This window comes from Phocoena sinus, chromosome 2 (genome assembly GCF_008692025.1).
Source record: "Phocoena sinus isolate mPhoSin1 chromosome 2, mPhoSin1.pri, whole genome shotgun sequence".
Lineage (NCBI taxonomy): Eukaryota > Metazoa > Chordata > Mammalia > Artiodactyla > Phocoenidae > Phocoena > Phocoena sinus.
This window is the reverse complement of record NC_045764.1, coordinates 151,165,968-151,184,949: the sequence shown is the minus strand read 5'-3', so window position 1 is coordinate 151,184,949 and position 18,982 is coordinate 151,165,968. Positions and strand designations below refer to the sequence as shown.

The 18,982-nt window shown below is 39.2% G+C and overlaps 1 protein-coding gene across 6 annotated transcripts in view; it reads right to left on the bottom strand.

Annotated features, from left to right (window-relative positions):
* Positions 1 to 18,982, bottom strand: part of TTLL5 (tubulin tyrosine ligase like 5) — a 317,335-nt gene that overhangs the window by 228,411 nt on the left and 69,942 nt on the right. For 3 of the 6 annotated variants that reach the window (XM_032622067.1, XM_032622068.1, XM_032622073.1), the window contains exons 13-18: positions 16,206 to 16,287; positions 14,536 to 14,597; positions 13,273 to 13,367; positions 10,466 to 10,507; positions 2,499 to 2,612; positions 2,137 to 2,228 (exon numbers count right to left, since the gene is read on the bottom strand). In XM_032622067.1, the coding sequence (XP_032477958.1) occupies positions 2,137 to 2,228; positions 2,499 to 2,612; positions 10,466 to 10,507; positions 13,273 to 13,367; positions 14,536 to 14,597; positions 16,206 to 16,287 (487 nt within the window). The remainder of the gene's footprint in view (positions 1 to 2,136; positions 2,229 to 2,498; positions 2,613 to 10,465; positions 10,508 to 13,272; positions 13,368 to 14,535; positions 14,598 to 16,205; positions 16,288 to 18,982) is intronic. The other 3 variants (XM_032622071.1, XM_032622072.1, XM_032622070.1) reach the window with 1 other exon arrangement.

Here is an 18,982-nt window from a genome sequence, read left to right as displayed (position 1 = left end):
ACACTGGAAACTACTATAAAATGTTGCTAAGAGAAATCAAAGAAGACCTAAATAAATGGAGAGATACATCATGCTCATGGATTGGAAAATTCAACGTTACTGAAATATCCACTCACCCAAAATTAATCTATATGTTCAATGCAATGCCCATCCAAAGTCAGCAGACTTTTGTGTAGAAATTGACAAAGAAATTTTAAAATTTCTTTGGAAATACAAAGGACACAAAATAGTCAAAATACTTCTGAAAAAGAACAAAATTGGAAGACTTACAACACTACCTAATTTCAAGACTTAGTGTAACGCTACAGATATTAAGACAAACACGTAGATCAGTGAAACTGAATAAAGTCTAGAAATATACATACATATATATTTCAGTTAACTTTCAACAAAGATGCCAAGTTAAATTCAATAACATAATTTCAAAAAGTGGTGCTGGAGCAAATGGACATCCATATGGAAGGAAATGGAAGTCAACCCTTACCTCACCACACATAAAAATTAAATCAATACATATCATAGACCTAAATATAAAAGCCAAAATTACAAAACTTCTAGAAGAAAACAAAAGAGAAAAAGCTTTGTGAAGTTGGCATTGGTAAAGATTTCTTTTCTAAGTTTTCTTAGAAAACACGAAATGCATAAACCTTAAAAAAAAATTGGCCAATTGGACTTCATTGAAATTTAAAACTTCTGTTCTTTGAAAACCACTGTTATAAAAAAGAAAAAGCTAGCCACAGACTTTGAGAAAATATTTATAATATAAATTTCTGGGAAAGGACTTGTATCAAGAGCCTTTTATAACACAATAATAAAAAGATAAAAATCTTAAAATTTAAAATGGAAAAAAGAAGATACACAAATGGCCCATAGCACATGAATGCTCAATATCATTATTAATCAGAGAACAGTAAATTAAAACTACAGAGAAACACTACACACACACTAGAATGCCTAAAATTAAAAAGCCTGACAATACCAAGTGTTGACAAGGATGGAAAGCAAATGGAACTCTCATTCATCATTGGCAAAATGTAAAATGGTTCTATCTCTTATCCCTTTTCATACGACCCACCTATTCCACCCCTAGGTATTTATCCAAGAAAAATAAAATCATATATCCACACAGAGACTTGTACATAAATGTTCATAACAGCAGCTTTCTTCAGAACAGCCCAAAACTGGACACAATCCAAATATTCCACACAGGTGAATGGATAAACAAATTGTGCTATATTCATACAATGAAATAGTACGTAACAATAGTCAGGAATGAACTACTACTGTTTCACACAACAACACGGATAATTCTCAAAAACATTATGCCAAACAAAAGAATCCAGACATCAAAAAATATATAATGTATGATTCTATTTATATAAAATTCTAGAAAAACTATAGTGATATAAAGCAAGTCAGTAGATGTTTGAGGCTCACAGTAATGGGGGGACTCAACAGTGAAGGGGCATGAGAGGACATCTGGAGGTAATGGAATGTTCTATATCTTAATTGTGGTGATTAAACTGACATCTGTATTTGTCAAAATTCATCATCAAACTTAAAATGGATGCTGCTGCGTGTAAACTTGATCTCAAAGATGATTAAAAATAAGTAATTTAGGGCTTCCCTGGTGGCGCAGTGGTTGAGAGTCCGCCTGCCAATGCAGGGGACACGGGTTCGTGCCCTGGTCCAGGAAGATCCCACGTGCCGCAGAGCGGCTGGGCCCGTGGGCCATGGCCGCTGAGCCTGCGCATCAGGAGCCTGCGCTCTGCAACGGGAGAGGCCACAACAGTGAGAGGCCCACGTACCACCAAAAAAAATAAATAAATAAGTAATTTATTGTTTAAGCACACATATAGATGATAAACCAATTTTTTTTTTTCAAATCAAGGTAATGATAACCACAAAATTTAGGACAGTGTCTAACCCTGGGTTAGGGGGCAGTTAGGAAGGAGGAAGGGAACTAGTAAAAAGGGAGGAAGAATGCAGGGTTGGGTAATATTCATACTGTCATAAATAAATAAACAAAAAAATGTAAGAAAGGCACCATGTGGAGAGCAGTGATGATACTGTGTCACAATTGATCCAATTCTCTTGACCTGAAGTACAGATTTAAAAAAAAGGTAGTCACCTCACCCATATATTTCCCATGTCTCTGACGTAGGGAATATGCGAATAAATCCACCTCTCCGATCATTCTCTTCCTTCACCCTCCGTAAAACTTTGATCTACATGGAGGAAGAGAAAATAAAATGAGTACCTATTTTCAAAACTGTAATCCATGTGGTAATAGGACAGAGGAAGAGAGTTATGAACCGAGAATACAAAAGAAGCATGAAGGAAGAAATTAATTCCATTTAAGATGCTGTTTTTTTGAGAAGCTATTTCTCCCACGTTCAGTATAAGATATGAGTTGGTCATGAATATTACGAATCACTCACTAATTTTCACTGAAGCCTATGTTAACCCGTAAAGGCCTGAAATAGAGTTATCTTTACCTCCTCCATTGACAGACCAAGCACAGAACCACCTAACTTCCCCGGCACCTTCTCCCGTGCTGAGCCCACAAGGTTTTTCATTTCCGTGTCACTGGCAGAGAGTGGACGGCAACGCTAAGGAGAAGAAAAAAGAAAAACAAAAATATCTTTTCATCACCTTTCTTCATTTCCCTCTAGTCAGTCCCTCAACACCATTATGTTTCATAATATGTATAAGCTCAAATCCAAAGCCCATTTTCTGTAATTGATCTCTTAGCCTGAAACCCTGGGAAATAGATGAAAGCCAGTAAACTCAAAGAAAAGAAGAGAAAATAGAATAGTAGGAAAACACCATGGGTTGAGAGAGATACAAATTAAAAAAAGAAAGAAAGATGTCCACGTGGCTTTGTAAGCTAGTACTTATTCCTAATCTTGGTTTTAGAGTACATTTAATAGTTTGAAATATATGGGAAAAGAATCTGAAAATAACCTCAACATAAGATTAAATATGTATTTATTTCAGTAAGTAACTATATTCTTTTCAGCACTGGGGAAGTAAAGTTAGGAAAAGTAAGACATAAAACAGAGAAACACACAATGAAGACCTGACGCAGCCAAAAAATAAAAATAAATAAATAAATAAAATTAAAAAAAAAAAAAAGACCGAGAAACAGGAGCAATCTATTATGTCACAGATGAAAAAGTTGGACAGTGGGATGTTTTAGAACTTGAGGAGGGAAATATTAGGATGAAAGTTATCAGTGACACAGAAGAGAGCTGTGAGCAAAAGGCTACAACTTGAGAAACACTATAGTTGCTAGACTACAAGAGACTGGATCTAGGATGACTGCCTTGGGTACTCCAAGGAGGCAGCCAAGGGGGTCATGTTCCTTATGGATCCCCAAAGATGATCTGGCTACTTCAGCTTCTGAATGATGATCAGGAAGGCTGTTGGAGAACAAAACTTTTAAGAGATTTTGATGTTATGAGAGCAGAGAAATACAAAGGTAACAAAGGAAATCAGATAGCATGAAGCATGAAAACACACTATTATTGAAAAAGATGACTGATAAAATAAGACAAATAAATCTGCCAACTACAAAGAATAAGGAATAATCCAAGAAATGGGGGTATAATTTGTCTCTCTAGAGTCCTGGAAGTAACTCTGACCAGACAGAAGAAGTCTTACCGTCAGGAACCATTGTTTATTTTTCTTTTTGTATACACCGTCTATGGAAAGGCTTTTCGACAACTAACTTTTGACATTTTCAGCAATACTCATTGTTATGGACTAAATGTTTGTGTTGCCTCAAAATTCCTACGTTGAAGTCCTAACCCCCACAGTGTGACAGTATGTGGAGATGGGGCTTTTGGGAACTAATTAGAGTCAGATGAGGACATGAGGGTGAGGCCCTGGTCTGATGGGATTAATGGCCTTTAAAGAAGAGCCACCAGGCTTCCCTGGTGGTGCAGTGGTTAAGAATCCGCCTGCCAAGGCAGGGGACGCAGGTTCGAGCCCTGGTCTGGGAAGATCCCACATGCTGCGGAGCAACTAAGCCCATGCGTCACAATTACTGAGCCTGTGCCCTAGAATCCGCGAGCCACAACTACTGAGCCCACATGCTGCAACTACTGAAGCCCACTGGCCTAGAGCCCATGCTCCACAACAAGAGAAGTCACTGCACTGAGAAGACTGTGCACTGCAACAGAGTAGCCCCCGCTCGCCACAACTAGAGGAAGCCTGCGTGCAGCAACGAAGACCAAACGCAGCCAAAAATAAATTAATTAATTAAAAAAAAAAAAAAAAAAAGAAGAGCCACCAGAGAGCTTGTTCTCTCTCTCCTTCTCTCTGCCTGAGCAAGCACAAGGAGGTCATGTGAGCACACAGCAAGATAGTGACCATCTACAGGCCAAAAGAAGAGGCCTCAGAACAAAACCTACCTTGCCAGCACCTTGATCTTGGATTTCCCAGCCTCCAGAGCTGTGAGAAATAAGTTTCTGTGGTTTAAGCCACCCAGTCTATGGTATTTTGTTATGGCTGCCCACGCAGACTAATGCACACCTGTACATAAACAACCATGAATGGCTTTACCTTTGGACACAAGGGAGACCAATATATACTAATCTTCAAAGCTAGCATGGAGTTATAAAACACAGATTTTCTGATAGGCAACTCCATGGAAGGAAAACCACGAAATGAGCAGATACAAGCACCAAGTGAAGGTAGGAACTTTTATCTCTTTAGCTTTTCCTGTGGTATCTTCAGCATCTAGAACAGTACTTGGGATAGAGTAGGAGATCAATAAATGTTTTTTGAACAAATAAGTAAATGAATAATGTGCTGACACACAGATCAACCATGGTTAGAATTAAACTTTGCAGAGGATTTTGGGAAAAAATTTAACTCCCTTCTGATCTCTGGAAATACATTATACAGCACATGTTGGAAATCAAGAAGAGTGTTTAAGATTTAAGAAGGGCATCAATATAAGTAATAGAATCATTTAAAAAAATTTTTTTAAGTGTGACTTCTTATTTAGCATATAACTTGGAAAAGCCAAAATATTAAATGGATGTTTTGAGGACTTCTGCCATCTTCACACACTTATTGTTTGCTAAAAAGACTTATCTACCTCACATGTGACAGCATGGCTTTGATCAGAAAGCCACTGGCAGTAAATCCTCCAAAGTCAAGCTGCCTTATCACTTCACACTATTTAAGAATATCTTGAAGTCCTCTGAAATTGTGAAAGAAGACAATATGAAGTAAGCATTCATTTTAGTGATGTAATAAAAATAAAGATTAAGCATCTTAGAATAGAAAGAATGTTGTTTTAAGATGCTGATTAACTGTATTACCAGGTTAATAAGAAAAAATATTTTAAGAAATAGTTATTACCTATAGGAATAGTTTTAAGGAATGGTCATATTTATAAGAACATGGATCAAGTCACTACTGAATAACATCTAATGAGCACATCCAATTTTTAAAAAATTATTTTCCTTTTTTTTGTCCTTTTGTTTTATTTTTGTTGGTTCAGTCTCTTATCTGTTTTTTCATTGTTAGAGGTTTTAGTCTGTTTGCTTATTTATTGTTTACTTTTCGTTCTTATCTTTTTAACTTTTTTTTTTTTGCTTTTCTAGGACCTAATTTTCATCTTTGTGGAACTGCTTCATGATATTCCTGGCTTCCAGAGATTGAGACTATTATAATGATGTTGCAATCTTCCTCTATTCATCTAAAGCTGCTCCCACAGACAATGAATTAGCAAAACTCTCCCAGTCATTTTTAAAGGGTTGTCTCCTACATACATTCACAACCACTCTTTTGTTACTCACAGTCCACGGTCCTAACTCTAGCCACTGTGGGCCTACATGAGGGCTATTTGGGTGGGGTGGGTAGGAGTTTAAGCAGGTGCTCCTGGCTGGGGCTTTTGGGAGGTTAGAAAAGGAAAGGGTAATGGTGCTTGTTTGATGAATGCTTCAGCTGTTAACTCCCATAAACTGACTGTTTTATTCTTTTATTGCCACAAATACCACCAGAACGCAAAGAAAAGGTCAATGCTACTCCAAAAGAGAAAAAAAAATGTGGCTAGAAACTCCTTTAATCTCTTCACCTATTTACTTCAATGTCAACTATTAAGAAGGCTGAGAGGGAGAAAAATAGGAAAAGTTGTAGCTCTCGAAGTCTAGGTATCTCAAATGCCTCTCTAAAATCCACCCAGGTTTCCTGTGTCTTTGGGGAAGCCAGTGGAAAATAATCAGACTAGAAAGTAAAAAATATTTTGCCAATCTCAGCTTTTCAATAAATTTGAGACGAGAGAATTTTTTAAATCTACATAATATCTGCTGTACTGGTTTATACAGGAATGTATTTATACAGGAACAACAAAGCATTACTATCCTAGACCACTGGTTGAAACCTACCAATATTTATTAATGAAATGAACTCTTAACAAATGAATTATAGACACAGGTGAGAGAAAAAGCAGAGGGAAAAGGGGAGAAGAAAGGATAATAATGAAAAAAAAAGAAAAAAACCAGAAATGCTTATGAGTGCCAAGGAGATACTTGGAAATTAAAAGCAAAGCAAAAGAAAAAAAGGAATCAGAATGATTTGAAAGGCCATCAGGACTGTCAAAAACAAGAGCAAAGCAGTTCAAATACAAGCCATTCTGTGGTTTTGACTTTGGGCACGTCAGCTCAGCTATGTTCTCTGGGTACTGGATAGAATACATCCACATATTCCAATGGATTGACTAAATACACTAAGGAAATAAAGCTCCTCTAAACTTAAAGGGAACCATTGCTCCTGGCTAGATGACACAAGATTTAAACTGCTGGGTTCTCAGATAGACTTTAAACTGTCTCAGTAAGAATTCTACCATACAACATGCATCAAAGTTGTTAAATTATAATTAGTACAACGTAGGACTCAGAAATATACCCAGAGAAGAAACCAATACGCATCTAACCTTCATTGCTAGGGAAGAACTGGCTGAGAATGTGAAATTATTGAGACAGGGAATCACCTGCCTCTCTCACAGCAGTAAGAAACAGGTGTTGAATCAGAAAAATGGTTCTCACCCTAAAGAAAGCTGGCAGGTACCAGTAAGGAGAACTGGACAAGAGGTAGAATATGAAAAAAAAAGGTGAGGTATCCTCAAAGATATCAAAATTGAGGGGCAAAAAAAAATCTGCTTGACAGAGAACACATACAAAGAATAAAAAGCCTCCCAATGCAACTTTACAAAGTTTAGAATTCTGTGTTAAAAATACATGGACTAGAAATAGCTCAATTTATATGTGATGCATCTTGCCACTCAGAAAATAAAAAGTCAAGTTTAAAAAGCAAAATGAATCAGTTCTATCAAACAAAAGAAAATGAACAAAAAAACCCACATATGAATAAATCTGGGTGGAAACAGACCAAAAATGGCTAATAGAGAAGGTTTACATATAATGATAACCGGAAGTATACTACTTTGAAGTTAGGGGGAAAAAAAAAAAAGAAAGCAAGTAAGTAGGTTTGTGTTACAGTAAAAAGAGATATGCAGCATCTGAAAATCTGTAATAAATGTAAGTCAGCAGGTCTGGGAGACATGTATCTTGCTATTAACAGAACTGGCTTTAAAAACAAAAAAAATTACCAAAACCACTTACAATTATGTTTGAAAAATCATGAAGAACTGAGGAGGTACCAGAGGATTAGAAAAAAAAAAAAAAATGAGGCACCAATCTTCAAAAATTTAAGAAGTATGCTCCTGGCGATTACCGCCTGGTGAGTCTAACTTGAATCCCTAGTAAAATAATGGAACAAATAGTAAAAGAAGAAAATCCATAAACATTTAGAGTTTAATGGGCTCATAAAGAATAGTAGTACAGAGACTGCTTATTTATTTTAAAATGTGCTTTATAATTTTGATATTTAGGACAAAATAACAAAAAGGGGGAATAGAGCAAATATATTTAATGTCTTTGGATTTTAGAGAAGCATTTGTGAAAACTTCATATAGTTTTTATTTTAAATTATATTTCCAATCAGGACTTAGCATCATGATATAATAAATAAAATATACCAACAAAAGCTGAACAGTTAAAAGATGCAACTGTAAGATAAGATAAGAAGCAGTGAATCAAGTTGGGAAGTGATCGGGTACTGATTAAGCATTATTTAGAATCTGTATTGATGTCTGGGAGGATGAATAATTATTTATTTATTTATTTAATTGGGTTGATTTGCATTTGTTGATGACAGTAAATGTGAAAAGACATGACTATAGATAAATGAATATCAAAATAACACCAGATATTGACAATGCAAAAAGGGAAATCAAAACAGTACTCAAGGGCTTCCCTGGTGGCGCCATGGTTGAGAGTCCGCCTGCCGCTGCAGGGGACACGGGTCCGTGCCCCGGTCAGGGAAGATCCCACATGCCGCGGAGCGGCTGGGCCCGTGAGCCATGGCCGCTGAGCCTGCGCGTCCGGAGCCTGTGCTCCGCAACAGGAGAGGCCACGACAGTGAGGGGCCCGCATACCCCCCCAAAAAACAAAACAAAACAAAAAACAGTACTCAAAAGTATGAAGGAGACTAAATCTTCTGAGGGTAAACTATGTGTCCAAAAGTATCCCAAATATTTTACCTACTTTTGATCATTCCTTTCTCAGCATAACTCCATGTACGTATTACTATCCTCATTTGACAGATGTGGGAAGTGAGCCTGAGACGTAAGGGAACATGCCCAAGGTCTAACAGTTACTGGCAGAGTTCAAATTTGAACCCAGGTCTATCTGACTTCAAAGTCCTCATTCTTTCCACAAAACCATATCACCTGCTTGAACACTGAAATGTAATTTCTGGTGCGTGAAAAATGTTGAACCATAGGTATTCAAGGGAAGGGAGAAATGTAGAAAGAGATAATGGATTAAAAAGGAATCATCAGACAACAAGCAAAAAACTGTGACTTCACAATCTGACACCACCAGAAAAAGAACAGTTTACACGGTCTAAATGGCCCGAGCAGAAAGTTTCTTCTCTTTTCTCACTTAGCTCTGATGAGACTACTGTGGATTTGAGAGTGCTTCATTAACAGAAAGATAGGGACAAGGTAGAACATGGCAAAGGACAGTAAGAGTCGAAGAATTCAATATGCTCAAGGTTTGCTGAATAAAGCCAGCAAGCCTTTGCGTCACGTGAGCAGTGTCGAAATAAATAACCACTAAAGAGAGGCCTTGCTCGTCCACAGGTTATTTGCAACTTATGGCAATTCAAGCAATGGAGCTAGGTGGAATAGAATTAAAATGAGTAATGGGACATTAAGATTAGATTTCCGTGTCAAAGACACTTCTTTGGAGTCAAATTCAGAAGGCTATGAAACAGTACTTTAATTTTCTCCTTAAATAGGTTAGGTCAAGAGATATTTAGAGTGTAAGCTCTTTGAAGTCAACAGTCTTGGTTTTTGTTTGCCACAGAGAGCAGCTTGCACACTTAGGTACCTGCTAAATACAAAACACTATTACAGAGTTTTGAATTCTACCAACTAAACAACAAAACTTGTGTTACAAAACCATACTAATCAATTACCAAATACTAGACAACACAGCCAGTGAGTCTTTTTTTCATTTCTTTGATTCATATAAACCATGTAAATCACTTTATCAAAAACAGTAGCTAAGAAAGTTATAATTCAAGCTTCCAAGCTTACCAGAAACTGTATCTACAAATGCCAAAATAAATATACTGGAGCTTTTTACTAAAGAACTAATAATTGCAAGTGACACACTTATACATGAGAACATCTACATCACTCATATCAAAGCATCAAATCCTATCACTTCAAAAGATGTTAAAAAAAATCTGCACAGAAGAAAGCGACAGTTTATTTCACATACTGCTAACAAGAACAGAAAGAGGACAAATGCTGATCATTAAGAGACTGAGATAACATATTTTGTCTTTATTTTAAACGTAGCATCTGAGACACCAAATATGGCAGAGTTTCTAAGATTCATAAAACTGCAAATTACTGCATATAAGAAAAGTCATCTGTTAAAAAACTCAAATACAGCCCAATACCCAATGTGAAAACATTTCCAATATTAAGCTACTGACAAGGGTATGTTTCGTAAGATGTCTGAACAAATGAAAGGTTACTTGTGCACTATGATATTTCTTTCCTGGAATATTTTGGTCAGAACAATAGATATGCCTCTAAACTCTGTTCGTCATTTAAATTCAACTGCCTCTATCACAGCATAATCACCATCAGAAAAAGAGGATTCATAAATTCCTGCAACCTCTACTCTTACATACTACATCCAAAAAGATCTCTGTGCGTTCACTTTCACTTATTCTACTTTACATTATTAAACTGTTCAAAAAGCAGGTGCATGAAATATGTACTGTGAAACAGTGAAGCTAAATGGCTTTTCATTTGGGGAATGGAGATAAAAATTTGAATGAAATCTCCAAACGATCCAGAACTTACCTGTTTGGTGCTTGATGACTGAAACTGTGCAGATACTGGATGCTATAAAAGACAGAAAAATGGAATAAAGCCTTATCTTCTCCTAACATGCCTGTATTTTCCAACTCCTACACCTATGGTGACAAAAATAATCTTCAAGCAGACAGCAAAAGCCAAAGCCCTATATTTTGCTCTCAAAAGATCAGAGCATTTATTATCGTTCACACTGCATTCTCCTGCGGTATAACCATTCCAGTTTCACCTTCTCACCACTGAGAACTCAATCCTACTGTCACGTACTGAAGATCCTGAAGTTAACTATTCTACCTGATAAAATGGTCTCACACAGTACACGTAATCTATAGCTTCTTTAGCCTTTAAGCAAGTGTCCTGTGGACTGCTCATGGATGAAGTCATGCCATTACCCACCAGTATGCAGAACAAACAGTGAATAGAGTCTCCACTACGTGCAAAGAGTCACCAGTAAAAGCTGACAGGCAAGCTAAGAAAAGGGATCAATTCATCCAAGATTGACATACAGCTACTCCTAGAGTAGAACTTGCAGAAACTGTTAATGATGCACAGAAACATTCGTAATCCTTTATACACAGTCCTGTGGCTCTTGCCACAGATACGGCAGAAAACAATTTGCAAAGGAACGCGATTGCCTAAATTCAGTTTTCCTAGTACGCCTAGGTTAACCCTCTACCAGCTTGGTGCTTTGTGACTACTTAGAGGGGTGGGATAGGGAGGGTGGGAGAGAGACGCAAGAGGGAGGAGATATGGGGATACATGTATATGTATAGCTGATTCACTGTTATAAAGCAGAAACGAATGCACCTTTGTAAAGCAATTTAAAAAAAAAATTAAAGAAAACCCTTTGATCTGTGATGTACTGATCAAGTACAACCCCGTTGCCTGGTTTCACTTCTAATCTAAGATAATATCCCTTAAAATATAGTTCACCCTGTTCCACACCACAGCACTAATGCTAATAGGGAATAATTCTAAGGCAAGAGGTCACAGGCAACCAATAAACTGAATCCAGCTCAAGGACATGCTATGTTTCATCTGCAAAGTATTAGTTTTTAAATTGAACTCTTGTTGCCAGTATTTTAAAATAAGATTTCTGATTTCTCTTGACAGTAGGAAGATCTAACAACACTTGGCCCACACTCACGCATGGCAATGATCAGCCAGAGCACGTAAGTAAAAGAGCTGCCCTTTTGCTAGGAAGCATGCACTGCCCAGTTTACTGCAGTCACAGCACTCTTAGCTGTATCATACCTGGCCCTAGTTACCCTTTTACATTGTCTCTCTGAAGCCCCTAGAGGCATTTGAGTTTGTAAACCCTGTTCTAATGAAAAGTTATGTGAATAAATAATGGTACATAAGCTTAGCAAACAGAAGTAGCAGTAATCTACACGGGACCAGCAAGCAAAAGGAAGAGAAGTGGGAGGAAAAAAGGGAGAGGTGGAGGGCTAAAGTGGAGGTAGGGGGAACATAGGAGGGGCAAAGTAAGGGAAAGGGGAGGGACAGGGAGAAGCAGCAGCTGTTTCTGCCCTGAAAGGGCTTACAATCTAGCAGAGGAGTACTGGACAATTTAAAGGCAACAAGTCAATGAATGCAAAACAATGCAGTAAAGAACCAGTAAATAATGCTGCAATGCAAAGAAAAGGTCGTGACAGAGTGGAATGGATTTAATAAGAAACGATCTCCAAACTTCTGAGCAGGTGAGGTAATCAATCCAGATGGGAAGACAGGAGGAAAGTGGACCTTTTGGATAGGAAGAAACGTTAAGAGGCAAAGAAACACAAGTGGAAACTAGCCAGGTCTAGATGGGCGGGGACTGATCAGATGATGGAATAGGTAGGCAGAATGATGAGCTGATTGGTTTAACTGGAACAAAAATGCAGAGTACGCAGACTGGAGCCACACTGGGTCAGATGATGTTTCAGACACCCATGCACAGCTTTCTGCAGGCATTTATCTCATTTAACTTCAATCTACACCTCATGATCATTGAGGGTCCCTGTGAAGAGACTCACATATAGAGAAGATACTATTTCAATTGAGCATCTTCTCTGCGAAGCTAGTCTGAAGATCAAAAAGAATGCAGCAGGGCTTCCCTGGTGGCGCAGTGGTTAAGAATCCGCCTGCCAAGGCAGGGGACACAGGTTCGAGCCCTGGCCCGGGAAGATCCCACATGCCGCAGAGCAACTAAGCCCGTGAGCCACAGCTACTGAGCCTACACTCTAGAGCCCACGAGCCGTGACTACTGAAGTCCGCGAGCCACAACTACTGAAGCCTACGTGCCTAGAGCCCATACTATGCAACAAGAGAAGCCACCACAATGAGAAGCCTGCACACCACCACGAAGAGTAGCCCCCACTCACTGCAACTAGAGAAAACCCACACGCAGCAACAAAGACCCAAGCAGCGAAAAATAAATAAATTAATTTAAAAAAAATACAGCAGAGTAATGATGAGGAATTTGTAGATTCCCTCTCTGTGCCTCGTTTATGAGCATATCAATTTGAGAAAACAGAAAGTGATTTTTAAAAAGAGAGAAAAAGAAAAAAGGAAAAGACAATGAAAAAAGAAGCCAAAAGAAAAGAAAGAAAAAAGCAGAGAGTAAGTTGGTTTGAAAGCATTAAAAGCATAAGCTATTCGCTGTGGCTGAATATAACTGCCTCCTGTCTAGAATGGTCCCCCAATTCTCCGGCTGTAAGTGACCTTATAATCATAGCGCTTCTGCTCACTCCTTGACAACAGCTGCCACTTTGCAATAAGCTTCCTTGGGGTTTCCTGTTGCTGAATTTGCTTACCTGAGGTTTCTGGAAAGGGTTTCGCCTGGAAGACTCAAAGGTGGGATAAATTGGCCGGGTTGATGCCCGCTGGGCAGGATCTTGACATACAAACCCTGAATGGGGAATGGGAAATATTAAAGCCTGCCATTTTCTAAGAAATTAGCAGACTTAGCTGCACCTTTCCTTTAGATGGACAAACTCAGTTTCACTGTCATAAATGTTACAGAGATCCATCCTTGGGAGGTTTAGGCATGACTCTCCCATGCACATACTCCACTTGAACTTCGAACCACCACAACTGCAGCAAACAAGTAAGGAATATATGCAGATAAACCAGCCTTCCTTGGGGAGCTGGGGAGCTGAAATGTGATACTGATGGAAGAAGAGATGTAGACTTCTGATGAACTTCAGAGTAAAAGTGCAAACCACCATTTAAAAACACACAGTGGTTAATAAAGACAAGTTATTTCAAAGTGGCTTCCTGGATGGTGACTGGAAGATAATGTTGTTTTTACCGGGAGAATCCAGAAGCAAGTGAGGGGTGTTGTCCTGTTATAGGATCCACTTCTGGAACTGCTAAAGGTGGTCTATTGGCAACTTCCAAAATGGGCTTTGTAGATTACCCATTGCTTAAGAAATTAAGCTTCGGCCAATTTCACTTATTTCCTAAAAGGAAGCAAATTCTCATCTAAGGAGAACACGGTAGCAAAGTTTTACAGCATTTGCTGGTACACCAAGTGTTAGTTCATTTCAAGTGTATTTTATCATGTCTTTTTAGAGTACTTAAAACAACAACTCCAAACCCAAAACATACCCACCTGGCTGCCCATCTCCATCTCAAAGTTCTGGCTTATCTACTCAGAAAGGGATTTCTTCCTTGGCTGCTTCAGTTATAACCACTACAGAAGAGCGCTGACACCAGTAGAGACTGCCTAGCAGAAACACAGCCAGTCTCCTTCGTAACAAAGCCTCTTCAGTGGGTTTCACTATCTCAGCTCAGAGAAAAATACATTTTCTCCAGATCTTTGCTTAATTCTCTTCCTCAGCTCCTAATTCCTGTGCCCCAGGAATTAGGTCTCAGCCCTAGTTGTGGTTCAGCCTCAGGGCAGGATGGAGCCAGGGGGAATAGAAATGTATAAACACTTCCCTGAAAATATAATTTTTTAGTACAAAACATTTAGCATGGCTGAGAAACTGCCAGTTGGCAACACCTACAGAACCTGACAAAATGGATGCACTGCTTAACTTTTATATGAGTTTTCAGAAAACACTACTACTCACCTACAACAGTGAACATATCTGAAATCATACTGGCTTTAATCTTTAGGTCCAGAGGTGCATCACTAACAGAACAAAGAAAGAAAAGAGCAATCAATAATTTTGTAGGTTAACAGAGTAGCTGCCCCTAACAGGCCTTAATACAGCAAAGCTACCAAATGTCAATGAGGAGATACACATAAAGCACATCAAATCCATGGGGGAAAAAAAACATCTGGGCAAAAATTCTAGAAATAAAAGCCTGGCATCAAACTCATCCTCTGCAAGGCAGGCCCAGATCTAAGGCGCTTATCCCCTGACATGCAATCTTTTTATTCCAGAAGGTATTGTGCAATGCAAACTTTGCACAGGTCATAACACTGCTTCACTATCACTGTGGATTTGAGAGGTTCAGATTTTTAATATGCTCTTTTATGAGTGTGCCCATCGTTCAATTTTTTTTTTTTTTACTGCTGTGATAGTCAAATCACATTCACATGCAAGAGAAGAAACTTGGGCTATCTCTGTACTTTTTTTAAGGCTTCATTTTCCATTCTAAATCCATCTTCTTAAGCTTGCAGGCTTGCAAATGAAGGCCAAAAAAAAAAAAAAAAATACAAGTTATACCAAAATATCACCACATGATGCAGCAGGAACCCACATGGAAACAGAAACAACATGGTCCGAAAGCAGGGGGCATCCCTATGGCAGTGATGCCATGCTGGCTTTGGAGTTGAGGTGTTCCTCCAGAAACCAGATTCCTCTGGCTGCTGACCCAATGCCTTATCCTGGGGCTCTCTAACATTGTATAATGTACATTGCTGGGAAATCTGCAAAACGTTGACTTAACCAAAGTGTAGCACAACATCTGAAGCATCTGTATTATCCAGCTCTACACCTTACTACTGGGGTTAAGCCAAACTCCCACCCTACAAAGTAGTCAGTCTGTCTCTATTTGATTACTTGGCATTTTCCCAAAATTTCTCATTGTTAAAAATGCAGCAGCTGGGTGGTCTCTGTCATAAATCTCTTGGGTTTTCTAGCTGTTTAGAGAAGCACAGCGCTAACAGAAACTCTGGCTGTAGCCACAGATAGAAGCAGAATCTTCTCTGGTATTGAAAAATAACTTTCTTTCCTTCTTCTAAACAATAGATAGGTTAAAAAATTTTTTTTAAAGATTGTTTGAAGTCTTTAGGCTTTAATCTTGGATGGATAACACCAGGACGTGGACAGGATAAAAGGACCAGATATTATCTACACTACCCTAGGCCCAGCTCTATACCTTTATGGTATATGTGGATTAGAGTATGTATAAACTTTTGGTGGTGAAGGAAATTCAATATCTCATGTATTTCTTTACCCTTAGCAGAACACCTACAAAGCTTAAAAAAAGAGAGCGCGAGAGGAAGCACACTGGGGATAAAAATGAAAGAAGCATCCCTTAGAAGCCCAATAAGACAGTAAACAGAGATTGCAAATTGACTAGTAAGATAGGGGTTCATGGTTGCAATATGGACTCTGACAATATATCACACATCCCCCAAATTTAGAAATTCTAGTCATCTCAATCTAATAACCAAGGGGAAAAAAAATCTCCTAGCACCAAGAGAAATGACCAAAAAAAAAAAAAAAAGTGTTTTAGAGCTGCTTATTGAAGGTTTGTACTTTTCTAGTTGATGGAATAGACTACTTACCAGGCCAAAGAGGGAGAGAGATTCACTTCCAACAACCATGGCTTCAGAGTAGAATCTATGAGCACGTCAAAGCCATAGAGTTCTAGAAGTACAACATAACACAATACACAAGATCATTTTCCATGTCACAACCAAACAAAGATCTGGAAGGTTCAATCCAACCAACTCCCATCAAAGGCCTAGAAATTTGCTAAGTATCAAGAGGCAATAGAAGTAGAGAACTTTCAAGTCCAAGAGAAATCAAGTTCTAGGGATAATAAGAAAATAATGCTATAAAACTCCAGTTTCTATCATCCACTCTATTGACATTCCTGAGCTCTACACAGAAAGTGACCTGACTCTAAAAGTTAACCAGCATGATTCTGCTGCTGTCTAGAAGGGTAAAAAAAAAAAAATGTTAGGAAAAGGAATGCAACAAGTGCATCCAATATCAATGCTGCTTTGGGCTTGTTCTAGATTGTTCTCCCCTACCACACTCTGAAAACAGGAAAATCTACAGAAGACACCTCTCTAGGATCTTCCCATCACACTTTCTTAAACCAAGACCCTACTTTTGCAACCTAGGTCAAGAAGACATCCAAGCATAAAACATATTTATTCTTTCCCCTCTATGCTTTCAATTCCTCTTTGAAGCTAGAAAATAAAATACACTGGCCCAACACAGAAAGACAGAAGAGAAAGGAGAGAGCCAATGGCAGCCAAGCAAGACTGTGACAAGCTATAAAGGAGGGAGCCAGAGATCAAATTTCCATGGCTTCTGGATTCTTTACTGATTCTTGTCCCCTAAGTCCCCACCTGTTACAAAGACCAAAGCCAGAACCATTAGCAGGCTCTTCTCCCAGAATGCAGGGATGAGAGGCTAACTTTGGAACCTCAGCTGGCAAACTTTACTCTCATTATTATTATATATTTTTTGGCTGCATTGGGTCTTTGTTGCTGTGAGCGGGCTTTCTCTAGTTGCAGTGAGCAGGGTCTACTCTTCCTTGCGGTGCATGGGCTTCTCACTGCAGTGGCTTCTCTTGCTGCACAGCACGGGCTCTAGGCACGCGGGTTTCAGTAATTGCAGTAGGTGGGCTCTGTAGTTGCAGCACGCGGGTCCTAGAGCACGTGGGCTTCAGTAGGTGCAGCGCATGGGCTCATTAGCTGCAGCGTGCGGGCTCTAGAGAGTGTGGGCTTCAGTAGTTGTGGAGCGCGGGCTCAGTAGTTGTAGCTAGCAGGCTCTAAAGCGCAGGCTTGGTAGTTGTGGCGCACGGGCTTAGTTGCTCCATGGCATGTGGGATCTTCCCGGACCAGGGATCAAACCCGTGTCCCCTGCATTGGCAGGTGGATTCTTAACCACTGAGCCACCAGTGAAGTCCCTCATTGTTATCATTAATGAGGCCCTCTTGGAGACTTCCCTGATGGTCCAGTGGTTAGGAATCCGCCTTCCAAAGCAGAGGACACAGGTTCGATCCCTGGTTGGGGAACTAAGATCCCACATGCTGCAGGGCAACTAAGCCCGCGTGCTGCAACTGCTGAGCCTGCATGCTCTGGAGCCCACGTGCCACAACTAGAGAGAAGCCCGCGTATCACAACGAAAGATCCTGCAGGCCGCAATAAAGATCCCACAACAGCCAAATAAATAAATATTAAAGAAGAAAAAAAAAATGAGGCCCTCTCCACAGCCCTCCTTAGTATACATACATCAAATACATCAGACTTTCAGAAGCCCCACTCATTCCCAAACATCCCACTCTGTGTCCCTCAGATAAACTGTTTACACACACCTTCTTCCCAAGAGAAAAGACTAGCTTCCTTACAGTTTGACCAGAGGTCATAAGCCACACAGCTCACAGCCATGGAACACAACCAGGTATTTTCCAGAAATGCACTTTGAAACACATTTCTTTACTTCAAGAAGGATTTTCCCATTTCTCAATCCTCTCAAAAACATAGAACAAATGTAGGCTTCTAAAAAGCTGGTGGCAAAGATTCTCTTCTAGAACATGAAGTCTGGTGTAATGGGAATCTAGAGACCTGGATCCTCCTTACCACACCAACTTTTATTCACTGTGGAGCGTGGGAGAATCATCTCTCTCTCTGATACTTTATTAGCTCCCTCTGGCTTCCCCTATTCTCTTTATTAATCACCATTTGTCAATCTCCATATGCTCAGCTAACTTATATCCAGAATTCCTATTTAGGCAATATAGATTCAGGTAGACATTCATATTCAAATTCTCTCTCAGGTAAAGTTTGCATCAAGGAGTTGGTTTCCATAGTACTTATTTAGGATTCCATTTACTTTGCAAAAATAATCACAAACTATGAGAGTCTGAGATAGGATTCACCTTCATGTAACCACACAAAAATCATATACTATCTATACTTTAAAGGTGTAAAGAAAAGAAAGCTCCTTTACCTATCTTATTTTTGGTAGCACATTCATAGCTTTTATAGCTGGTACATTCTCGTAACCTGATCTTCAGTCATCCCATGGTATATTCCCCCCTTTCTATGATACAGCACCAGTAAAGGCATTTAAAAGGAAAAACCTAATTACAAAAACTACAAATCCATGTTAGAATTACACAAGCAGAGAAAGTATAATGAGTCTGATTCAAGAAAAATAACATTCTCTTCAGTTTTTTTTTTTTTTTTTTGTGGTACGTGGGCCTCTCACTGCTGTGGCCTCTCCCATTGCGGAGCACAGGCTCCGGACGCGCAGGCTCAGCGGCCATGGCTCACGGGCTCAGCCACTCCGTGGCATGTGGGATCTTCCCGGACCGGGGCACGAA